Source organism: Zalophus californianus, chromosome 8 (assembly GCF_009762305.2).
Source record: "Zalophus californianus isolate mZalCal1 chromosome 8, mZalCal1.pri.v2, whole genome shotgun sequence".
Classification (NCBI taxonomy): Eukaryota; Metazoa; Chordata; class Mammalia; order Carnivora; family Otariidae; genus Zalophus; species Zalophus californianus.
In genome coordinates this window covers 2,576,651-2,602,141 of record NC_045602.1, presented here as the reverse complement: position 1 = coordinate 2,602,141, position 25,491 = coordinate 2,576,651, and the positions used below count along the sequence as shown (strand labels likewise).

The window sequence follows — 25,491 nt, the reverse complement described above, 5'->3', positions numbered from 1 at the left end:
GATATATTCCCAGAAGTGGGATCGCTGGATCGTAGGGTAGCTCTATTTTCAACTGTTGGAGGAGGCTCCATACTGTTTTCCAGAGTGGTTGCACCAGCTTGCATTCCCACCAACAGTGTAGGACAGTTCCCCTTTCTCCGCATCCCCGACAACACCTGTTAGCTCTTGTCTTTTGGTAACAGCCATTCTGACAGGTGTGAGGTGACATCTCATTGTGGTTTTGATTTGCATTTCCCTGATGACTAGAGATGTCGAGTGTCCTTTTGTTTACCTGTTGACCTTTCATATGTCTTCCTTAGAAAAATGTCTATTCAGGTACTTTGCTCATTTTTTAATTAGGTTGTTTGTTTTGCTATTGAGTTGTATGAGCTCCTTACAGGTTTTGGATCCATCCCTTATCAAATGAATGGTTTGCCAATATTTTTTCACTCTGTTGGTGGTTTCCTCTGCTGTGCAGAAGCTTTTTTAGTTTGATGTGGTCCCACCTGCTTACTTTTCTTTCTATTGTTTGTGCTTTAGGTGTCATATCCAAAAACGCACGACCGAGACCCACATCAGGGAGCTTCATTCCTGTTTTCTTATAGGAGTTTCATGGGTCTTACATCCTACCTTTAAGTCTTTAGTCCATTTCTAGTTAATTTTTGTAAGCAGTGTCAGATGGGGGTCCAGTTTCATTCTTTTCTGTGTGACTGTCCTGTTTTCCCAGCACCACTTATTGAAGAGGTTGTCTTTTCTCCATTGACTGTTCTTGGCTCCCTTATTAAATATTAGTTGACCGTATGTGCCTGGGTTTATTTCCGGGCTCTTGGTTCTGCCCCCATGGTCTGTGGGACTGTCTTTATGCCAGTGTTGCACTGGTTCGAGTCCTGTCAATTTATGGTATAACTTGAAATCACAGAGTGTGATGCCTCCCGCTCGGCTCTTCTACGTTAAAAGCTTCGTAAGAAATGCAAGCACTTCAAGACTGTTACAGAGAGGAACAAAACCCAGCCGACAACCTACGTGTCCATCACGGAGGAATGGATTGAGGAGTTGTGACATGTGTACACAATGGAGTACTATTCAGCTGTGAGCAATTAGGAAAACCTGTCATTTGTTTTAAGATTTTATTTATTCATTTGAGAGAGAGGGCACAAGAGAACCAGAGAGAGAGAGAGCACTAGCAGGGGGAGCGGCAGGCAGAGGGAGAAGCAGGCTCCCCGCCGATCAAGGAGCCCGACACGGGGCTCGATCCCAGGACCCTGAGATCATGACCTGAGCCAAAGGCAGACACTTAATGCACTGAGCCATGCAGGAGCCCCAGGAAACCCTGTCATTTGTGGCAACATGGATGGACCCTGAAGGCATTACTGCTAGGTGAAGCGCGTCAGGCAGAGAAGGGCAAACTCCGCACAATCTCATTTCCATGTGTAGCAGGGGAAGGGAGCAGGAGGAAGGGGGTCAGCAGGTGCAGAGGTAAACGCCCACCAGGGATGCGATGCACAACCTGAGGACCGCAGCTAACCCTCTGCAGGACACACAGAGAAGCTGGTAAGAGAGCAAGTCCTTGGAGTTCTCATTGCAAGGATAATTTTTTTTTTCCTTTTCTCTTCTTTCTTTTCTTTTTGTTGTGTCTATAGGAGAAGACGGGTGTTAGCTGAACCTATGGCGGTGATCGTTTCACAGCATCTGTAAATCAAACCATTGTGCTGTACACCTTAAACCTTTCCAGTCATGTACGTCAATTACCTCTCAATAAAACCGGGAGAAAGTGCAATTTTTAACACGTTTTAAAAGCCCTTGCACCCTCTATGCCATACCTGGTTCTCCATTAGGGCCAGGGGGTCCTATGTCACCAGAATCTCCTTTTTCACCTGAAAAGGGAGAGCAAGGTCAAAGCAAGGTCAAGCAGAGGTGGGACACATCAGGAGAGGTTAAAATCGCCAAGGCTCACAATGTTATTTCTTCCCTGTGCAATGTCCTAGGGTTTCCTGCAGATCCCCTCTTTGCTGTGAACACAGGGACTTGTGTTCTACAGATAATTAACTCTTCGGGCTCTATCGATGTGATGTGGAATAGACGCCTATCACGACATCTGAGAGATGACCTGATGACCCTTCTTTAAGTCGGGTCTGAAAAATCCCAGATGTGTCATAGAACAGTCTGTAGATACCCTGTCATGAACCCTTAACCCCCTGGGTCAGTAACAGCTAAATCTGACTCCAGTTCTCGCCCTCCTGACGGCAGGGAAACGGTGATGCTGGCACGGGGGTGGACCTGGGGACAGCCTCCCCCCAGCGCAACACCTGGGCTCCTGCCTGGCCTGAGACGCGGCCCCCCGTAGACAGGACACGCCACGCAGCCGCCCTGCTGCACCGGCCTCCCAGCTGGTAAACCAAAGGGGTTGGACACAGTCGTGCCAACGATGCTTTCTGGCCGCTCTAAGTTTAGACAACAAATCTATTAAACGCACATGAATATTCCTGCCGCTCAATCTTTCTGCCCCCGAGTCAGCCTGAGCATCCCAGCCAGCGGCGTGGGATGGGGAAGGAGTAGCGCTTCTCCCTCTGGATTCCGCTGCCCGCCATCGGCGCGGGGAGGGACAGAGCCTGCGGTTCCGTCCACACCATCCCTGTGACTCCCTCATCGGCCTCGGGGCTTGGTCAGGCAAGCTTGTTTCCCCGGAAACAGGTCAGGCAAAGTAACCAAATTAGGGGCTTGCTGACACACTGGCCCTCGGTGAGCCACTGACACTTGCCCAGAGCACACGGAGCACACGAGAGGCACACATGTCCCTACCTGGAGGCCAACATGCATTGCACTCTCCTCAACAGCTAAAAGGGGCAACAACCCGAATCTCTACCAACAGATGCGCGAATGAATAAAATGTGGTGTAGCCACGATTCAGCCTTAAGAAGGAAGGAGATGAGCCTGGAACACGTGCCGCCAAGTGAAATAAGTCAGACATCCGTGAATGACCTAGAATACGCCGATTCGTGGAGACGGGAATTAGACAAGGGGTGACCACGGCTGAGGGAGGGACCAGGAGACCCCGCCTCACCAGGACAGACTTCCTCTCGGGGGAATGAAAATAGTTTGGAAATGAGTTGGCTGCTCAATGCTGCAAACGTACTTAATGCCACTAACTTGTACACTTGAAAATAGTTAAAATGGCAAGCTTCATGTTATGACTATTTTCCCACACTTTCTCAAAGCTTTTGTGGAGCACAGCGGCCCCTCTTCATACCACGCATATGCACGTGCTCTCGAGTGAGGGCCATCCCAGCAGGTGCTTCCCACGGGTTTGCAGGAGAGATGCTGGGCTGGCCAGTGTCCATCACGCTTCTGCCGAGGACCCCTTCCTGCCAGGGATGAGCTGCGGCCAGGGGGAGGTGCGTGGCCACCCATCAGAACAAACCACCCAAACCCGCTCACGGCTCAAACACGCCGGCAGGTTACTGAGGCAGAAGAACTCCAGCACCAGCCTTGGGCAGACCACCACCCCGAGCCGCCTCCCTGCTACACAGGCTCAGCAGTGTCCCTGGCCCGCCCACCCCTGCAGGGTTACGCGGTCAGACGAGCTCCCGAGACGGACCCAGGCAAGGGCAGGCGTCTTGTCACTAGAGGGCTGCTCTCACCCAGGCTGTTACCTTCCTGGGTCCTGTTCTTATGGAGAGCCACCCACAGTTTCAAAAAGTCACCGAAGCTGGAGGGGGACAGACAGTGTTTCTAGAGAACGGTCCTCCCGTTACTCAAATGGGGCTCAGTGTTTCATTAAGCTGATTATGGAAGTGAAAGTTCTTGCCTAAGTAACCAGTCCCCGGTTCTCCACTGGGGTGCCCTGTGAATCCTGCAGTACGGGGAGCGCTTGCCCCACCCTCGTGGGCACACAGCCAGGAGGTAACTCTGACTGATCCCAAATGCAGACCCTGGGACCACTTTTACCATGTGTCAACCACACAGAAATAAGCACAGCCACCAGGCAGGACTGGCCAATCTGCAATCATTCTCGAGCGCCCGCGCCAGGAGCCTGGGAGGGAATGGGGCAAGACGTACGTCACAAATACCTTTAGAACCAATGGGACCAATTTTTCCATGGCGACCCACACTGCCCTTCTGTCCTTTGTCACCCATGTCTCCTGAAAAAACAACAAGATCAAAGTTGGTTGGTGCACAGGTGATTCAGTATACCTCCTGTTCAGCATCACACACGCGCACATGCTTGCACACGCTCGCACACACACCGGAGGAGACAGGAAGGGTGTAACACTCATCTTTACTCTCTCCCAGGTCACATATGTGATTGACCCCAGAAGGCTCTTCACAGGTCCCTTGTTGATAGATTTCCCAGCGGAGAACACACCTCCCCTAAAAGCCGCACGCACTGCAGAACGGAGGAGACCACCGGTACGTCCCTTGCCCCGCCCTCAGCCCAGGCCCCTCCTGCTCTGCAGTTACACCAGTAGAGAGAGGCTGTCTGTCCTCCATCCCAGCCCTAGACCAAGTCAAGCAGGCCACACTCTGTCAACGGGCACGTGGGCTCCTCTCCCGGGAAGCTGGGATGCCCGCCGGGGGAGGTGGGCGCGGTGCCAGAGCGCCGCTCCTCTCCCGGGAAGCTGGAGGGGAGGGGAAGGAGGAGGAGGGAGAGTACGGCCCTGGGAATGCTTCGTCACACGCTTCCTAGGAAGACTGGTTCTCCAGCAGGGCCTGGTGACACACCTCCCGTCAGTCCCTCCGGCGCGGCTCAGAGCGTCACCACCGGGCTGCCCCCTCGCCTCCATGCTGCCCGTCGCTGCAGGCCGGCCCAGTGACTGTCCTCACGCGTGACCCACAGGACCGTCCCCGCTGACCAGTGCACTAAGACCCAGAAGGGCGGTCCGCACCCAGCCGCAGCACAGATCACGCTGGCAGAGGGGCTGTTCTCCCCCAGAGTGCACTTGCATGCCTGGCGTCCCTCCTTTGCTTGCCGCAGACTGCAAACCAAGCCAGCAAGCGTCACATACACAGAGAACGCTTGGTAAAGGAAACATGCAATCAGACTTAATTTAATAATCTGAAACTAAATGAAATTCAGCCGAGCAACTCTGCAGGAGAGAGATGACAGGAAGGACAGTGGACTGCATACGGATTAAGACTTTGTCCTGCTCTGACACCGACTCACGCCTTGAACCTGAGAACTTCCCAGCCGGGAACGCTCAGCTTTGCGACATTCCCTAAATTAAGGATAGAGGTCAGAGGACAGAAGACAAAAGTCAGCTCGGGCTGACATGGACACACAGCGCCGTAACACAGTCCCACAGACTGATTCACGAAGCACCCTCACGTCCACTCTCTTACTGGGCTACAGAAGTGATTCCCTGCACATTCAAGGCCCCGAGGACCTGAGCCGCTGGTCCAGGTCAAGTGCCCGGTGTATGGCAGGACCAGGACAGAGCTGTGTCCTGCTGATCTGAGGCCCAGAGCCCCTTTCCTGGTGCCACGGTAGCAGGGGCCCCGGGGAGGCCAAGGCCAGGCTGGCCCAGCCGTGACAGCGGCGAGCCGTGCGTGTGCCGGGGACACAGGGCGGCAGGACTTAGACCGGCGCGGGCACGGGGAGCGATCAGACACCTGTAACAGGTGTGTTGTAACAGGAGAGGTGCTGTGAGGAAGCCCTGGCCAGTGGGGGGCAGAGGAGGGCATCCGGGGGGGGGCACACAAACCTCCAGCGGGGGAGTTAGAAGAGAGTGACGAGACAGGATTCCTGCTTGATGCGCATCGGCTGACACGCAGAGGGGCTGGAAGGGGGCAAGGACACCCGGCCAGGGAACAGACGAGAGCTGGAGCCAAGTGCACAGGAGGGGTGTCGGGGGGGTGGGGGCTTTAGGAACAGGTGATGGCAGGGAGAGCCTGGGCACGCAGGGCGGGGAGAGGAGCAGGAAGCGGCTGTGCCCGTGTCCCGCAGGGCCGGGTCTGCGAGGGGCCCCAGACCAGCAGGTGAGCGGTAACGATGATGTCGCCCCGCAGGAGGGGCAGGCCCCAGGGACCCCGTGGGGCGTTGGAGGAGGGGGCGCCCGCGGGGTCGGAGCTGTGCTGTGAGACAGGTGAGACAGGGACAAGCGGGAGGCCCTGGCCGGAGCGGGGTCAGCAGCTGAACACTGCAGAGAAGCCTCGAATGAGGACAGGCACAGACCTCTGGCTACATGGTCATGGGGACCTGGGGGGGGCGTCCCAGAGGGGCAGAGTCAGCGGCAGCAAGCGAGGAATGGCGGGTGTGGAGGTGGCGCCCCATGTGGGAGGCAGCCCCTGCAAAGCCCCGACTGCACCGACGTAGGTCCAGGGGTCCGTGGGGGCAGCGCTGCAAACTGGGTATCTGCGCCCCTGCCCCCATCTCCTTCCTCACCAGCAGGAGCCAGCCCTGCCCCGCTCCGCGGCCAGAGGACCCTGAGTCACTGCCAACCTGCTCCACGCTCCCGCCTGTTCTTCCTGCCACCAGGTCCCCAGAACAGGCTCAGCCTCCTTAACCTTCCTGGTGAGCCAGCAGGACAGCCAGAGGGACAGCTAACAAGAACGGCTTCAATCAACCCCCCAGCCCAGCGCACAGCCCGTCACACACTCACCGCCGGTAGCCCTGCCCCAGACGGCCCTGCCGTCACTGCTAAGTGTTGGCCTGTAGGGAAACATGCCCAAAACACCCCGTAGCGGAGGAAACGCTACCGGCCACTCTGAGGGTGATGAAGGGGCGTTACTTCACGCTGAAGGAGGAGCAGGTGCTCAGCGCCCGGGGCCAGTGGGGTCGGCCGCCACCCAGCCCATCCGCTGTCTCTAAGCTGCGGTCTGGAACGCCTCTGGGGTCCCTTCCACACCAGCCATCTTGAGACAGACCCAGTGGTTAGAACATGGCTCTGCCCCCTGCGCCCAGTGGCTCTGATTCGGCGTGCCGGAGAGACGCAGAGCTGGTTTACCCCAGCTCCACAATGCGCCCTCTGTTCCTTAACTCTGGAGGGTGCCCCCTTCCTGGGGTCTGGAATGGGTCACGAGTGCTGGAAAAGTTGGGCAGAACCGCAGGATAAATGTCAAGAGGACGTCATTGTTTATGCCTTTCTAGTTTTCATGTCTCCCCAAAACTTGAGGTCTTTCTATTGTTTTCACTCAGCGGTCAGCAGCGGTCGGCTGGGACATTCTGTATCCCATCCTCATGGGGAAGCTCAGACCAAGTGAGTAAACACTTGCTCCATATGGTGCTCCGACGAAGACAGTGCCCCGAGCAGGAGGCCTCGGTGCAGACTGCCCAAGCGAACCCAAGCTTCAGATGGGAAGACAGAGGCCCAGAGACACCCAGGGACTCGCACCTGCACTGACCAGATGGGAGGATTATTTCCAACACACGGGACGCCCCCCTGAATTCCCACAAGACAAGGGCAGGTTTGCCAGAGCCCGGAGAATAAAGGAATGTGCCTTCCCACTCCAAAACCCAAACACTCCAGAGGAGTCTGGGCGCCACATTAGCGCACACACTGGCTGTGAGTGTGGACCCATCACATGAACGAAAGGTCTGCTGTCTGCCAGGAAGACCCCCCCTAGAAAGGTGGGGGGGAGCTCTTCTCCCTGAAGCCCCGGCAGAGAGAAACTCAAAACGAGACCTGCCCCTTCTTCTCCCGCCCAGACTGCTCCTGCGGCCCAAGCACACAGCCGGAGGAGAGCGCTGGACCGAGACACCGGCCCTCAGAAGTGTACCTGGTAAAATGCCTTCCCCACCCCCACAGAACGATTAATTACCGGGTCATTTTGTCAGTGGAGGGATGCCCTAAGAGTCCAGCACACATCCTGCTGTCGTGAATAAGTTATAACCTGAGGATGACGTGAGAGCAAGTGGCTTTCGGGCCATGGTGGAGTCAGCTCCCACCCTTGGAGAAGCATGCGACGCGGCCTGGGGCGCTGAGGAAAACCGGAGGCCTCACGGAGCAGGGTGACAGAGGCGGTCACTGAGCCCCGACCAGGAGCCCGCCCCGTCGGCACCCCGGCCTCAGCAGCCTCCAGAACCCCGAGAGAGTAAACACCGGTGTTTAAGCAGCCCCGTCTGTGGGATTTATTACGGCAGCCCTAGCAGGCTAGGACACTTTCTCGGCCCCATGAGAGAAACGAGTTCAGAGAGGCCAAGTGGCCCACCTCAAGTCACACAGCACGCAAGGGAAGACTATTGTTCCGTGACCCAGAGCACGGACTCCGCAGTCAGGCAGACGAGACCCCGGTCCCAGTCCTCTGCCCGTGCAACCCTGGACACGTTACCACCTGCTCTGGGCCTCAGCATCCTTGTCTGTCGGGAGGCATCAGAGTGGTGGTCAGCCCCTGGGTCGCCGAGCACCTGGTAATGTGAGTTTCACCCAGACCGAGGCCTCTGTTCTGCATCCAGGGCTCCAAACCCGCACTGCGGCCGGGGAGCAGTGGCCGTGCTCCTGGCACCAGGGACGTTCTGCATAGACCAGTCCCAGCAGGAAGGCTGCATCTTCAGGAGCCAGGCCGAACGCACGCTGCAGGCTTGTGGGAAGACAAACCCCCCCACCCCACCCCGGGGCCGTGTCGCGGAGGCTGAGGACACTTGGCCAATGGGGAGCGGGGACACCTGCCAGGCAGCCCCACCTTACCTGCCCCCAGACTGTCCCTCTCCCTCTAACAATGGCCTCCTCCTCTGGCCCTGCAGGCCCTGAGACACGACAAGACCTGGTCATACCACACGCCAGGAGGGCCCGTGTGGGGAAGGGCCGGGCCGGAAGGGCGGTCAGAGACCCCTCCCCGCTGCGTGCACGCCCCCACCCCACAGCACACCCGCTCTGGCCGAGCAGGCCGAGCAGGCCGAGCAGAGCCACCGTTCGCTGGTGCTGGGCAGTGTACACACACACACACACACACACACACACACACGCACATGCACATATATATACATTCTACACTCATGCGTGCACACACCCATACATGCTGACCCACATGCATCTATAAACACATGCCCCCGTGTGCATACACATGTGCAAACATACCTGCACCCATCCAAACACTCGTACACACATACACAACTAGCTACAAGCACACACACCCCATACACACGTGCGCGTGTACAAACGTACCCTTTATCCTCATGCCCCCCAAGGTTGTAAAGCTGGTAAGCATCAGCTGGGTTTGAGCCCAGACCACCAGGGCACACCAGGCCCCTCCACCCAGCCCCCCGCACGCTCGCCCCTGCCATACATAACCCCTACACACTGACCTATCACTGGAATGGCCATTGCTCCAAGTAGGAATGTTTATCTCTTGGGTGTGTTGGGGAAGAAAAGGTGAGAACCATTAAAATCCCCTGAGACTGTCAGCACGTTCTCTACAGCAGTCCCAGGTGGTTTGGGTAGCTGACTTATTTTTACTGGCAGACATTTCTTGGGAAATAGCCCTTGGGCAGAAAAGTATCATAGTTATAAACCCAGAGGCTCTCAGAGGAGCATGGATCAGAACAAGAGCCCTACCGCCTTCTTCCTGCTTCCAGGAAGGCCTTCTTGCCCCTCCAAATGACAAGAAGCTTTTTGCAAAAAGCAAACAAATTTCCCTCCCTTGGTTGTGGGAGACGATTGGAAATGCACCAGACACACTTAGGTCCTGTCCCCTTCGGTTTGAAGAGCTTCTGGCAGAGGCTCCCGAGGGAGCTGGGAGCTGATGTGATGCTCCCCTCCTCCCATCCCACTAATGAGAAGTGTGCGAGAGCACGTCTGTCCTCTAGACACACATGAGGAACGGAGGAACGGGAGCAGCTCACAGCAGGCAGGTAATTCTTATTAATTTTAATGAAGATCTCACACAGTCCTTTGAAGTGGAGATGGGGCAAAAAGAGCACTCAGAATTCAGCTTCCCCAGCGATTTTTAACGAAGGGTAATGTGCACGTTGCAGAGCCCAGAAAGCCTGTCACTGACGTAGGGTCGCCCTCCACCTCCGTATGCCAGGAGAGTCCCCAGTTTCTAAGACAAGTGGCCCAGGGGCCTTCCTAATCTTGTCTCAGCAGCGCGTCTGGGGACGAGGAGCCTTGAAGCCTGAGGTGACGCACGTAGCAGGCTGTCAGCGAAGTCATCTCTGTGAGGTCGCCACAGAGACGCGCAGGCTAGAAATGTGGAAAGTAGTCTTACCTCAATAAAGGACAAAGGACAGCAGGAGGTTTCTGCAGACCCTTCAGCCTGTCTGTTATTTCAGAAAAGGCATCCATCAGCCTGCCCGCACTTTCTCTTGTTCAAGTTCCCTGGCAGGGGGCTGCTCCGTGGGCTGACCCGAGACCCCCCGGCACACACGACACATCAGCCAAAGAGCCAGTCCCCCCGGCAGCCCCACCCGCTTGGACGCAGCCGCATTTGGTGGAGCCACCAGGCGAGGGTGTGGGATGCTCAGGAAGGCTCACAGCACCCCTGCAGCGCAGGCCCGGGGGCAGGATCGCGGGAACAGCGCTTCGGGCGCCTACCGGTGGACGCCTGCATCGCTGCCGCCCTCAGGACCCAAGCTGCGTCTTCACGAGAGCCCAGCTCGTTCCTGTGCACACAGTCTGAGAGCCATCGGTGGAGCCGAGCCTTGTGGTCAGCAGACTGCAGGGAGCCCAGCCTGGCGCGGCCACAGCCTTGGCCGCAGACCTGTCCTCTACCACCTGGAGCGAGGCAGGTGTGCGTACCCCCGGGACCCTCAGCACGTATCTCAAAGATATTCAAAGATACTGAATTTCAAGGTCTTTTTCAATTGATCAAGGGCCTTCCAAGTACCACATCTCACGTGAGGTTCCGGAGTCCTCAAGACGGAAGTGAGTGCACCTGCCCCAGCGGCCCAAGATCTTGCATGGCGTCCGGTGTATAAAGAAACGGGCATGGCAGGCCTGTGGCACGCCACGCCCCCCGCACACCTGTCAGGACTTGCCATAAAGGGCCAGTCACTAGCAGGGCCCCTCCCCGAGGACCCGGGACAACTACCCCTCCGGCCTCAATGCCCCTCAGGCCTCAATGCCAGGGACAGTTTGTGAGTCTAAGCAGTTGATGGATTCTGAGTCCCATGGTCATGGCGCCCTGCAAAGCCCTAAGAGGAGGTGGTCCGTGATGTCCCCGAGCCCCCCATGCTATTACACTTGCACTGCTTCACAAGGCACGAATACGTTGGAGAACCACTGATGTAAGTGCCCGTGTCTTCCTCTGGCCACCGATGTGAGGACTCGGGCCACCTTTGTAGCTCACCCCACCAAATGTGCAGGACCTCACAGCATGAATTTCATCGAAATAACCTCATCTTATACATACAGATATTTTTTTCTTGTCCAAAATTTTCTACCTTAGCTGAAATGTAATATGTTGTCTTTTAAACAGAGCATGAAAAAAAAAAAAAAAGAGCGGGGAGAAGGGGAGGCAGAGCAATTAGCTGTGGAGGCAAAGGGCAAGGGAAGTGCCCGCTGGAAGCCCCCAGCAGCCGGGGGGCCGGGAGGAAGCACCGCCCCCACCCCCAGGAGAGCCCGTGAGACCCACAGCACAGGGCGCGCTGGGCAAGCTCTCGCAGGTGGTCTGGATGGAGCAGTGGACAGTGGGGGGGAGCTACCCAAATCACAAGGGTCCCCCCCCCTTTCCAGCAGCCGGTGCTGGAGGAGCTCTCTCCACTGGGCGGGCAGCAGGCCCCATATCAGCAGCTCCTGCTGCATCTTCACTGGCCCCGGAAGTGAAGGAAGTGAGTTTGTCCAAGATGTGAAGGAGGGCCTGAGGCAGAAGGCAGGATTTGGGACCACAGATCCATCCAGGCCCAGCACTTCCCAAAAGGGAGGAAGCCCTGCTCCAGAGCATTTATGGAAAATGGCTTAGGGACATCCAAGGAAGGGACTCTGCCCACCCAGAGGGAATCACCCAGAGAATGTGCCAGAAGGACAGGAGGCTCAGGGGTGTTGCCAGAACTCACACAACTCAAGGCCACAGAGCCTCAAATGAAAACATGGGTTGGAAGAAGTTGAGGACAAGACTCTACATATGATCATTTTTGCAGCTGCTGGAGAGAGGGGCAGAGAGGCTCTGGGCCCCGCAACAACCCCCATGACGCTGTGTCCAAGCGGGAGCACCTCCAGAAGCAACCGGGAGAACCCACTGCCTGTGGCCCAGGACCACGAGGGACGCGTGCCCTGGCTGGCTGAGTCAAGCAGGTGTCTGCGAAACACTAGCCTCCCCTTCCCAGTGAGCCTGCAGGGCCTGCAATCCTATCCTCCAGCGGGAAGCAGGGTTCCTGCCCTACTGGGCCCTTGGGAGCTCAGCAGCCCCACCTCGCCCAGCCACAGCTGCCTGAACAGGTGCGGTGATGTGGGCTCGGGGACCCCCCCCAGGTGTGGCAGCCACCTCGCCCTGGGTTCCCCCCACAGACAGGCGTGCGACCCAGGAGCTGTCCACAGTGAGAGGACGCGGCACTCGGCATCACCGCGGCAGGCGGGGCGGGCAGAGCGGAAGGTCCTTGACGGGACAGAGAGACTGCAGGGAGCAGCGAGGTGGCACGTGGAGGAAGGGGCCGCCGCAGGACAAACCGGAGTGTGTAAACCCAGAGAGACCAAGGCTGGTGAGCAATTCCAAAAACAGAGCAATCCTGAAATACCTGAAGGGAATTCCTCACACTGTTTTCATACACTAGCAAAATCATAAACAGGAGCTATTAGTCTTCTAACAATTTCATAAAGAATATCACTGGCAGAAATAACCATCGCAAAATAAAACTTACACTGGCTGAAACTACACAGGGAAAAACCCATCAGGAACTAAAAATCGAGGGGAGAGTCTCTCTATACAATTTAGAACCGAGCGTTCCAATCAGGCGATCCAACCCAGTGCAAATGACACAGAAGAAAGTTCAGCACAGGGGGAGCGCTAATCAGTAAAATGTGATACATATTTAGAAAATAATAAATTCTAGGGGCCCCTAGGTGGCTCAGTCGGTGAAGCAACTGCCTTCGGCTCAGGTCATGATCTCAGGGTCCTGGGATCGAGTCCCACGTCCGGCTCCCGGCTGAGCAGAGAGTCTGCTTCTCCCTCTGCCCCCTCCCCTGCTCCTTCTCTCTCTCTCTCTCTCTCTCAGATAAATAAATAAAATCTTTTCTTAAAAAAGCTAAAGAAAATAATAAATTCTAAAAATCTCTCAAGGGTCCAGTAATATTTACATGGAAAAAATGATTCCAGGGAAAATAATATCTGAAAAATGAAAAAAGTCAATGATCCATTTGCCCTCACCTTAAAACCAGGCAAGTCCCAGCCCCCCGGTTTCTGGAACGCTCACGACTCCACCGGAGCAAAGAGCCTTCTGGAAGCTACAGATGTCGGAGACTGGACATCAGGAACAGCACACCCGGGCCGTGGCCGTGACCCACTAAACCCAGCGCTGAGCTGGAAAGCCTCCGGGCGGGAGGAAAGCCGGGGAGACGGGGACAGAGCGTAGGACTCCGAGGCCCCACACAGCTCCCCACCCCACACCGCACAGAGGCCACGGGAGCTGAGGTCATCCTTCCTGGGAGCTCTCCTGCAGGGGGGGCCGGGGGCAGGGCTTCTGAGGTTGTCCACGGCTCTCCATGGCCGGCTGGACCCGGAGCACCGCGTCAGCACATGGGGCGTCTGCGGGAAGCGGCCAGAGGCTACACACCCATGCCTCTAGTTACAAAAACGTGCTGACATCGAAAATCAGCACATGCTCTTTGCTGGGAATACCAAAAACGCAGAAAGGAGTAAAACAGAACATTTAAATTCTTATAATCCTACAACCCAGAAATATCTACTACTAATGTTTTGGTTTATTTCTTTCCCATACTTTCTCTGTCTTTGTGTAAATATTTTAATCAGTCATGTCTGTTCCTGTATCCTGTTTGATTCGCTCCCATGCGTCACGTCATGGCCAATCCTCTTTTCAAGATCGCCCCAAGAAGGAGACTTCTGACATTTCTCCATAAATGCTTCCACTACTCAGTGATCCAAGTACATACATGTGGGTTGATGTGTTCTCTATATTCTGCACTTAGTAAAGACCCCAGACCAGAGCTGCTCATTTCATCAGCGGCGGTGCCAGACCCCCGATGAACCCCACACTCGCGGACCCCCCAGAGGGCGTCATGCTGGTGACCCCGGCCGCTGCTGGTGCGGGACTGTAAAGGGCCAGGGCCAGGCTCCTCTCTCCCATGCTAACCCCACAGAGGACTCCACACTGGAACACGCCGCCCAGGGTGGGATTTTAAGTTACCCGTGGATATTGGGCATCCATTAAAATGGTTTCACAGCATGAAAAATGGTGACACTAAAATCTGACATTAAATTTAAGAAGTAGGATGCAAATTTATGCGGACAATACAATTATAACAAAGCAAAAAAAGGCACAAAAAAAGGAAATATCCTAAAGTAAGTGCCAACCTCTGGATGATTTTATTATGGATGATTTTCTCACCACTTTAGGTATATTAAACTTTCTATCACAAGCGTATGTTGGAAAAATTTGAAACAAGGCAGTTACTTCATGAAGGTAGGACTTTATTGCCACTTGCACGCTGAGCTCAAATGTCATTACTTTGAAAAAACATCAATGAAATAGGATCGTGAAATGAATTTGTGACCGTCTAGACTAGGGGAACTACCCACTTCCTGGCTGAAATATAAAATCGCCCACACAAAAAAGTAGAGGCACATCCCTTTTATCACTGTGTAAATATCATAATGAGTTCAGTAATAAGACTATCTACAACACTTTCCACTTTCATAAGAAGTATAATAATAAAATAAAAACTACAGCGCTTTAGTTCTGAGACACTGTTAACTTACCACAACCCGAGAACTTTGTGAAGCAGTTCCCTCACAGCCACCCTTTGCAGATGGGCAGACAGACACGGGGAGTAAGTAGCCCCGGCTCCCTGGTCAGCTCTCCTCTCAGTCAGCGGGGCTGGCCTCTGCTGGGATATAGCCGCCACCTTGTTGTTTCTCGCGGGGACCACCGGAGAGGAGCTCCTGCCTCACTCGCTCCTGCGTCTGCTGAGCACACAGATGGAGTGCTCCCCAAAACTCGGGAAGATTGCTCATTTCGAGTGGGAAGTGTATGGACCAGCATAAGAATGTATGCACAGATAGTCTTTTTAAAGTTCCAAATTTCACTTACGGCCACGTATTCTAAGGAAATATTCAGAGATATGCACAGAAAATACAAGTACAAAAGTATCTTACATATCAAGAAGAAAAAGAACCCAAAACTTTTTTTTAAAGATAGAAGAAAACAACCAAGAAAGGAGGAGAAGGACCAAAAGACGGAAAAGAAATACAAATGACTTTTAAATGCCCAGATGATGACTCTACTTCATAATAAGAGAAGTGAAGTCAAACCTACTAAGGCGGCATTTTACTACTCTCAGAGTTGCAGCTTTCCTCCCAGTGAGGGCGGCAGGTGACACATTCCTTGTGTTGCCTGTGACATTGTTTCAATCTTTTCGGAGGGCAACATCTACCAGAATTTCAAATGCCCCAGCACTCTGTTACAGTCAGGAGTTTATCTTCAAGCTGTACGCACAGACATTTAAAAATGACACATACGAGACTATTGTCCGCAGCAAACCCCTCTCCAGGAACAGATCAGCTGAAGCATGGAGCCGCGCGTCACCACACGAGAGGAGGGAGACATGCCTGTGCTCCTATAGAATGATCCAGGGCGTATTGTTAAGTGAAAGAGGGAGATGCAGAACCATACGTGCACAGTGCAACTGTTTGTACACAAGGAGGGAAGAATCAGGTATACCTTTGCTGGTGTGCTTGCTGACCCATAAAATACCTCTGTAGAGAGAGATCAACCGACAGTGTTGGTGGGAAGGATCCCAGGGAGCCCGGGACCTAGAAGGAGAGCATTCATTTGCTGTGAGCTGTTTCTATATGCTTTGAACTTTGAACTAGAAGAATAGTTCATTTATTCTTTTAACTGATTTTTTTAAGAACAAAGGAGAAAACAAGAAATAAAAATCATTAAGACTAATGGAGGGATGTGACAGAAATGCTCTTGGTCTCAAATGTGACAAGGGTTTCCCAGATGTGTACAGCTGTCAGACTCATCACTTGCATATCAAAAGGAGAATGTCCATAAACTGTACCTCAAAAAAGTGAAAAAACAGTGCATGGACTAAATATATGAATATATATACTCAATGGCCTTTATTTGCATTGTCATAATAACTTTCTGGAAACTGGAAACCGCCTAGCTCTCCAGTGTTGGAGAACTGGTTGGGGGACCAGCTGGATGGGTGTCAGTGTAAGTCCCAGAGCACAGAGCATGAACCTCGAAAATGCACCTCTACCCCCTTTACTGTGCGGCTAATTTGCATGTACAATCTACTTCCTGTAAGACTCGGCACAACCCCAGGGGATACGGAGAAATACGCAATTGTACTAAGAAGGAAACAGATTCAGCAATTAGGATCTGCTAGCCACAGGTGCGTCCACCCCTGTGTACCCTACGCACCCCACCCAAGGTTGTCCACTTGGTCCTTTGCACGCCTCCATCACTGCTCACACACCTCCATCACTGCTCGCACGCCTCATCTGCTCACATACCTCCTTATCTGTTTACATGCCGCCATCACCACTTACACACCTCCTTATCTGTTTATGCACCTCCACAACTGCTCACACACCTCCATCGCTGCTTGCACACCTCCATCACCGTTTGCACACCTCCATAACTTTTGGCACACCTCCATCATGCTTACACTTCTCCATAATTTTGACACACCTTCAGAGTTTCTTACACACCCTCACAATTGCACTTATATGTGTAACGCTCCCAAATGACCCCCATGTTGCAGAGGAGGCTGGTGAGGGGCCGGGCTGGGACTGAGTTTGCACACACGTGACCACACTGTTATGTGCCGCTCCCAGGACGCACTCTGTTTCTTGGAGCACAAGGAGCACTCTCTGCACCCTGGCTCACTACACAGGTGTCAAAGTCCTCTGGAGTGCCCGCACCCTGCCTCTCCCCTGAGGCTCCTGCAGCAGCTGGAGCAGCAGCTGTGCCCTCTTGGGCAGACCTCGGCGGGCCGAGGGGCAGCAGGTACCTTTCTCTCCTGCGGGGCCGACTCTCCCAGGCCGTCCCGGCGCACCTTTGTCTCCCTTCTCTCCAGCGTCCCCTGCGGAAGAAGGCACTGCATTTAGGAGCTCCTCGTGAGCACGGATTCCAGTGTCAGCTGCCCACCCTGTGTGTGCTGCCGGCCAGGCCCCTTGGCCTCTCTCTCCCCAGCCCCAGCCCCCAGGAGACTTCATCTCTCATCCAGACCATCTCCCACCCCCATCGGCTTTCCCCCATTTTCCCACCCTCCATCACCGAGGGCTCTCAGGTTTCCCTGTCCCAGATCTGTGTCGGGACTCTGCTTCCACCCTCCTTTCCCCTCTAGGGATGTTGTGTCCCTCTCTCCAATTATCCCTCTGGGCTAGCCTGTCCTCGGGCGCACAACACTCCCCGAGACCCTCTGTGCCTGCGCTGCTGACCCCCTGCCCTCACGGCAGCATGAGGAGAGCAGGGGTCTGGAGGATCTCCCGTGGCCGCGGTGTCCCTCTGTACCTGTCTGATGTGCCTGGGAAGAATAAACAGGTGCTCACATCAGCATCCCCTGGTCCCTTCAGCATGAGCCCCCCACACCCACCTGCAGCACACACTCGGGGCTGGGGAGCCTGTGACCAGGTGGGCACATCCACCTGATTCAGGTTTGCTGGCCAAGTGTGTCCTGCTCTCAGCCCAGGCTACATGCCCCCCAGCCTCTGTCCTGAGTCCTGGTCATGTTTTGGCAGACACCTGCGCATCTTTGATCTGTCGCTTATCTCATTCAGAACTGAAACAGGGAGATGGGCTGTTCATCTCCTGATACCCCACACTTAGCTCGCTGCAAATCGACCCGATGGCTTTTCCCCAGAGATGAGTCCCTCCTGTGACATTCCTGATTCTGGCTGACACACTGATTCTCCCGGACTGCAAGCCCCGGGCCCAGCATCATCTCTGCTTTCCTGTCTCCCTCATCAGCGAAGTGCAAGACTCTGCCCAGCTCTGCGGGGTCTGACCGGCCCACTCCCTGTCCTGGCCATGTTCTGGCCCAGTCGGCCGGCCCCGGGGCTTCGTGCGGCCTTGGGGACTGCGCTCACAGTGCTCATGCAGGACAGACATGCACAAAACGTGGAGAAGCCCGCGAGCAGCGGAGGGTGGAGTCCCGATGGGAGACATCAAGGGCCCTCCCTAGGCCCCCTCCTCCCCCCACTCTAATCCACACCAAAACCGTCTTCCTAAAACACAGATCCAATTATGTTATGTCCCTTCTTAAAACCACCAAGGCTGAATGTGGTGACAAATAATGTCCCATTTTTAAAACCGTCCTCAGTAGGTCTTCATCTGGAGCCCAGGTATTGGCAGCCACCTTCTCACCTGACCCTCCAGGTTGCTCCTCCTGATTCCCTCACCAACTACCTCCTCTCTCCGGTGACGAGGCCCTGTTCCATATTATACGGCTCGTCTGCCTGACTGCTGTACCGTGCCCCCATGAGAGCACACGGGGGCCGACAGGGGTTCGGTGTACCTCCCCAGGTACGCACAACACCAGCCAACATCTAAGTTACTCCAGTTCTCTGTGATTCTCCTTGGGCACTCACACTTGGTGAGAGGCTAACTGAGGTTACAGATTCCCCAATGAGATGCCCAAAACTGATCCTCTGGCCTGAAGGAGGGGACTTCCCATTTAAACTTAAGTAAACAAAGAGAAAAGCAAAGTGAGTGCCACCAACCAGAAGACAGAGCTGGCCTGTCACTGTGCCCTGCGTGCCCCAGCCTTGAAGCCTCCACCCAGGCCCCTGCTGGAGGGTGGGCTCACACACGCCTAGCACACATCCATGGCGCTTAAATCTCTGGGTACTTCACCGTTCTTAAAAAAGGAAATTATTACAATTGCAATACTCCGAGACACATTGATAGACCAGTAGGAAATACCAACTAACAGACTGAGCTCACCACCAAAACCTGTGGGCATTTGAGGAACACCAACATCCAGAAGAGAACCAACAGAGGAAAGGGACTTTTGGGGCAGTCAGTGTCTGACCCTGAAATAAGATGCTGAGGGCGCCTGGGTGGCTCAGATGGTTAAGCGTCTGCCTTCAGCTCAGGTCATGATCCTGGAGTCCCGGGATCGAGTCCCGCATCGGTCTTCCTGCTCCTTGGGAGCTTGTTTCTCCCTCTGCTTCTCTCTCTCTCTCTCTCTGTCTCTGTCTCTCATGAATAAATAAATAAAATCTTTAAAAAAAAAAAAAAGAAATAAGATGCTGAATATCTTCATAAAGGCAAGAGAGAATAGGCATCTATGAACAAATATAGAAAGCACTGAAAAGAACCAACTAGAAATCTTGCACAGGAAATGAATTTTTGCAACGAATTGCTCTACAGAAAGGCTGAGAAGCAGAGTGGCCAATGGTACAAGCCACTTCACCAAACAGAAGGTCAGGATGAAGAACGTTTTCACAGTGCGACACAAAGAGATAAAGGGCTGGAAAGTTTTGTTTGGATCAAGGGGAAAGTGAAGACAAGCCCCACAAATTCCAGTATCCAACTGAAAGGAATTCCAGAAAAGGGAGAACAGACATTGGAAGCCGAGACAGTCGTGCGGGTTTAGGAGCTGTGAGCTCCCGGCACTATGGGAGGGTGTGGGAGAACACAGCGGCAGGTGCCCAGGAAAACCACGCGGAAGAGAGGAGGTGAAATAACTTACACGTGTCACAGTGACACTGCAGAACCTCAAAAATAAAGAGAAGATTCTATCAGTTACCCAAGAGGAGGAAGAATTTGTGAAGATGACATGCACCTGAATGAGTCAGGCTGACCTAAGAATTCTCATCAGCAGCACAGGATACAAGATTAAAGTAAGATAAAAGGCAGCAATAATTTCAACCCGAAAAAGCCATAATTGAGAATGAGAGATCAGAAAAGCGCTCTGAGGAAGTGACTTCTGACTGAGACCTGCCGTAGCCAGGGGAAATGGTGCTCCGAGAGAGGGGGACAGCACCTGCACAGGTGAGCGGCCGGGAGACGGGAAGTGACCGGTGCGTGGGCGCGGGCGCGGGCTGGGAGAAGCCGGAGCGCGCAGCTCCTGCGTGGGGGCCGCGGGAAGCCCCGGCGCGCCGTGCCCAGGGAGATAGCCGGTCCCGCCCCGCGTGTCGGGGAGAGGGGCAGGTGTACGGCTGAGGTAGTCCGCGCCGAGGCGACCGGGTGTCACCCCTGCGGGACAGCACCTGCTTCCACGTGCCGGCCCCCCTGGACGGAAACCCCTGGAAGGTGGAGTGCACATCCCACCAGCTCGGGGTCTCCCGATGCGCCCGGGGGGCGGGGGGGCCTGGATCACAAAGGTGCTCTGTCCACACTTGCAGGAAATTCACGCGAAGCGCACCCGCCAGCTTTTCTTTGGCGGGGGACGATGAGCCCCAGCGCCTACACCCGGCGTTCCCCTACATGCCTCCCGTAAGCCCGCCGCACCATGTGAGGCAGGATCACGTCCACCTTACAGAGGAGGGGCCCGGCCAGGAGAAGTAGGCTGTATGTCTTGACCACCCCTCCCTAGGGCATCGGAGCCCTCACAGAGAAGGACCGAGATAAGCAGCCCCTCAGTGGACCAACACTGCGCACTGAGCCTCACGCTCCTCGTAGAGACAAAGCAGTGAGGCCGCAGCCCTCCTGACCGCCGCCGGCTCTGCACCTGCTGAGCCTGACCACACCCGTGTGCGCCGCAAGGCTCCGAGGACCGAAGTCCCTGAGCCGCACCAAGCGTTACCTTGTGCCCCACAAGTCCTCTTCCTAAGGGGAACGAGGAGTACCACTCCATTAAAGACAAGACTTCCACCTCACATGGGTCTTGTCTCTCTCAGATCATCAGAAAATCTCAAACATCGTTCTCCCCAAGATTCTGCATCACGGGCGATTGTCTCGGCCAGTAGTGGGGGGCAGGCGCCCCGAGCTCCCCTGTGGTCCCTGTGGTGGGGGCGTCCAGAGCCCAGAGGCAGAGAGCCTCCCCAGCCCGAGGAGGGGGCACAACGTGTCCTAGGAGACAGCACGTGGGGGCTGCTGCAGGAGCTGCACCCGGTCCCACGCACCGACCCTCGGGAGACAGCAGCGGCGGACGCCTCCTGGTCCCACTCTCTCCTAGTGACCTTGGCCTCCTCCTTGGAGCCCAGCCTAGATGTGCTTCTCAAGAACAAGGCTGTCTTCAAGTGCCACTCATTGTGGGCAGGGCCTGAACGGTCGGCTGCTGGTCTTGGGGGACACTCAGGGTTGTGTCCCCGCTGGTGAGAACCCCAGGACCATATTGCTGTAAGCCTCTTCCCCCAAAACTCCCGCACACTCCATACTGTCTGCCCAGGGAGCCCAGTGTCCTCTCCCCACATCCTTTCCTTTATCAGGCACTGATTTGGGGCCGATGAGCCGTGTAAAGTTCTATGTGACGAGTCATTTCTCTACCACGAGAGGCTGACATTTCAAGTGTCGATCTCATGCTCCACCATATTGACAACCTGCCCCCTCCTCCCTCAAAGAAGTAAAGAACCCATGGCCAGAATTTACTTCTGGCTGGCCTCCCTGCCAGTCACATGATGATCTATGGCACAAAGCTTTTGCCTCAATGGCATTTGGGGTCATTGGCGACCCAACCACGAAGACACATGTCAGGTACTTGGACGTCTTTGCGGCCAGTTGAGGAAGGGCCGTGGGCGCTCCTGGCTCGCCAGCACCTGCTTCTACAGAGGAGGTCACCCCTCGGCGGGAGAGGAAGCAGGCTCCAGAGGCTAAGTCATGTCTCAGAGGAGCAAAGTCCCCAAAGGTGTGTGTTAGTCAGGGCCCCTTGTTCCTGGGCCAGAACAAGACCCCTGCAGTCCTCGCCCCCACCCCCATACACAGAACGGGAACGATGTGAGGTGACATCACTTCACAAGGTTTCCGTGAATTCACCTGTCACCTTAAACATATGCAATTTTTTCTTGTCAATTATACCTCAGTGAAGCTGATTGTAGGGACTTCAGTAAGTGTGATAAGAAGTTTCTCGGGGTGCCTGGGTGGCTCAGTCAGTCAAGCGTCCGACTCTTGATTTTGGCTGGGGTCATGATCTCAGGGTCGGGAGATAGAGCTCGGCGCTCAGTGTGGAGACTGCTTGCGATTGTCTCTCCCCCTCTCCCTATGCCCCTCCCCTGCCCCGAGCACACTGCCTCTCTCTCAAATAACTCTTTTTTTTTTAAGATTTTATTTATTTATTTGAGCGAGAGAGACACAGCGAGAGAGGGAACACAAGCAGGGGGAGTAGGGGAGGGAGAAGCAGGCTTCCCGCCGAGCAGGGAGCCCGACGTGGGGCTCGATCCCAGGACCCTGGGACCATGACCTGAGCCGAAGGCAGTCGCTTAACGACTGAGCCACCCAGGCGCCCCTCAAATAAATAACTCTTAAAAAAAAAAAAAGTTACTCCACTGGAATTGTCCCTTTGGTGTGGACAGACTGTGGCCATCAAGACTACGGAACAATGTTGCTGTTTATCAGGGTGCCTGGAATGCATGCTCCGAGGCCCCAAAACATCCCACACGGCTTCCGCACAACCTGGGGACATGTCTTGTTCACCTGCTAGAGGAAAAGCCTTCGGGAGCAGGGTCTGCGTTGGCATCGTTGTCCTCCAAGGAGCCCACCCCCCGTCCTGCTCACTGAGGCCACCTGTCTCGTCCGCCCCCGGCGGGAACCTGCCCTCACCGGCCCCACTGCCTCACAAAGGTCTGGTCTCCGGAGACGCCCGGCTCTGTCTTGGGTGGCAGTCATTCTCATCACGGTTGATAGCCCCTAAATGTGAGTCTGCTTCCTCCAACGTCTCCATAAGGAGACCTGGCAGCATCCCCACCACAGGCCCATCTGGCCGAGACCAGGCTCTGGGGCCGGGTCCATGTAGACCGAGTGGGAAGGGAGGGGCAGAAGGGAATCTGGGGAGTGAGTCTCGGGCCGGGCCCTCTTCACCCAGGCCTCTTGCTCCTAGAGCAGGAGGCCCAAGCTCGCCCGCCCCACGTGGGGCATGGCCCTGTCCCTGTTTCAAAGTTTCCTTTATAACATTTGAACAAGAGGTCCTCACATTGGTCTTGCACTGGGCCCTCGAATTGCGGAGCTGATCCTGCTTGGGAATTACAAGGTTTTGGAATCTCTGGCCTGTGCTATGGAGAAACCAGGGATGTTTCTAAACGAAGATGCCAGTCTGAGGGCTGATACTGTCCCGGGGGCTAGTGCCCCCCCCCCACATCAGCTCTGCAGAGCAAAGCTGTCCCTGGAAGGAAATTATAGGAAAGCCAACAAGAGAAAAGCTTTTGGGGTTTGTCTGTTTTTTAAAGAAGAAATTAAGAGCTCTCAGGAACCCAGTGGAAGAGCCTGGGCTTCATAGCTGTGTGACCCAATTTCGGTCGCTCATCGATTATCTATGTCGCTAAATGTCCTGAGCCTTGAATGTCCTTATCTGCAAAATGGACCAGATGAGATCATCTCATCCTGAAAGTCATCTGAGGTATAGTATGTGTGGTGCCTGGAACAAATGTTAGCAGCCTTTATGGGGTCCCTGTGGGCTGAGGTGCCGATATATGGCTAGCTTCAGAATTACAGAATCCCTTGGCCAAAGAGAGTGTAGACATTATGTAGTCCACCCTGAATTTGGCAGATGGGGAAAGTGAGGCCCACCTTCCTCAGACCCTGAGCCGGCAGCAGCACCAGCCCTCGGGCCTCAGCCGCACTTGGGAGGCCGAGGTCGAGGTTACCTTTGAGGCCTGGGACGAGAATGTGCAGGGAGCAGGCCTCTTCCGCTGTCTGCTGAGGATGTCCCGCAGGAAGCAGCCACAGGAAGGCCAGGCCGATCAGAGCCAGATCCCTCTTCATCACGAGCGCTTGCGGGACGCTGGCTCCTACATCAAGGAAGGGGACTCAGTGACGGGAACTCAGACACCGGGGCCGGGGAGTGACAGCATGCAGGCCGGGGCCGGGGCGCAGGGAGCTGTCGGGGGCCCCTCCCAGGCTTCGGGTCTCTCCCTCGGGGGCCCACCTTTGCCTTCCCTGACCAGCCACGCTGGGACTGCCATCCTGAGGGCTGCCGCCAGATTCTTGCCTCTACTTCTCTGTGGCTGATATGTCATACACACAAAGGCACACGTGTGGTGCTATGGAAACCCCGACACGCCGCCCAGAACAGATGGTAGAGCCCAGCCAGCTCCCCAGGATGGGCTGGCCCCCTGCGGCCCCCTGGCCCAGGACCGGCCCGTAGCCCTTGAAGCTGCACTCTTGGGCTGTGAACATGTGTCTCCTGCAGCTTCCTATAGCCTTCCTACACACCAGTGTGTTCCTAACGAAATATTGTCCAGTTTGCCTGCCTTGGAGCGTTCCCGGGCACTGGCTGTGTGTGCAGCCTCTGAGCGTGCCCGTTCTACTCAGCATCAGGCTGTGGGGCTCACGTGCAGCCATAGCTCATCGGTTATCTGTGTCGCTGAGACAGCACCCGTCACCCGTGCGTGTGGCACGGGGACAGAGCCAGAAGGCACAGGAGGACACAGCTGGCCCTGCGTCCCCGTGGGGATCAGGCACGCCGATTCTTCCCCCCAGGGCCGGTCCCGGCGGCAGCACCCAGAGAGCCCCCACCTGAGACTGTGATGTCCCCACGGCGCAGGGTCTGGGGACAGCTGTGCGTCTGGAAGCCCGGGGACCAGTGCCCTGGCCTCATCATGTGTCTGTCTCCGGCCTGGGTCGTCTTAGAGGGGAGGGAAGAGCCCGTGAGGCCAGTTCGAGGAGAAGCTGAGTGAAGCACAGAGAGGCCCGCGAGGGGCATGTGCTCACCGGAGACAGCTGTGATGCTGCTGTCACTAGGCACAGGGCCGCGGTCCATGGTGGCTCCAGGCGCAGGAAGCCAGAGCCTCTGAACCAAGACCTTCTGCCCAGCCCCCGGCTTCCTGCAGTTTCTCCATGAAATGGACACAGGCAGAACCTGCGTGTGCTCTGGGACACCCTGCAGCAAGGACCCAGCCCCCCTCGGGGGCAGCACAGGACTGTGACAGGCAGTTCCCCCTCGATGGGGGACAATAGAAGGCCAGCCCTGGTCAGCACATCGCGTCCATTTCACAGGTCAGGGAACCAGAGGTGAGGGAAATGAAGTCAGCTGCCCAGCGTTACCCCACTAGCAGGTGGCGAAGGTGGGGTCGGACGTGGGGCCTCCGGACGCACCTGACCTCTCCCTTCTGCTCCTGTCAGCCGTCAGAGCACCGAGCCCCAGAGTCGACCCACCCACCTCCTTACCTCACCATGGCCGTGCGCTTTTACTATGTGTTATTTCACGTGTGGGAGAGAGAAAAGGAGCCACTATTTACTGCCGGACATGGACACACAGACCTTATTTAATTCCCAAAACCACCTTGGACCTGGCTTCTCACTGTAACGGTGGTGAGGCCCAAGCCGCTGGGGGCTGGCCGGCCAGGCTCCCTCCC

At 55.4% G+C, this 25,491-nt stretch overlaps 1 protein-coding gene across 9 annotated transcripts in view; it reads right to left on the bottom strand.

The window, feature by feature from the left end:
* The window catches only part of COLEC11 (collectin subfamily member 11), a 30,888-nt gene that overhangs the window by 2,788 nt on the left and 2,609 nt on the right, over window positions 1-25,491 (bottom strand). Inside the window, exons 2-5 of one of the 9 annotated variants that reach the window (XM_027622241.2) lie at window positions 23,782-23,925; window positions 17,049-17,120; window positions 4,047-4,118; window positions 1,800-1,853 (exon numbers count right to left, since the gene is read on the bottom strand). In XM_027622241.2, coding sequence (XP_027478042.1) covers window positions 1,800-1,853; window positions 4,047-4,118; window positions 17,049-17,120; window positions 23,782-23,899 — 316 coding nt within the window. In that variant the 5' untranslated portion in view covers window positions 23,900-23,925. Of the gene's footprint in view, window positions 1-1,799; window positions 1,854-4,046; window positions 4,119-4,223; window positions 4,550-4,698; window positions 4,880-6,575; window positions 6,678-10,119; window positions 10,148-13,212; window positions 13,438-17,048; window positions 17,121-23,781; window positions 23,926-25,491 lie in introns of those variants that run through there. The other 8 variants (XM_027622242.2, XM_027622245.2, XM_027622249.2 and 5 more) reach the window with 8 other exon arrangements.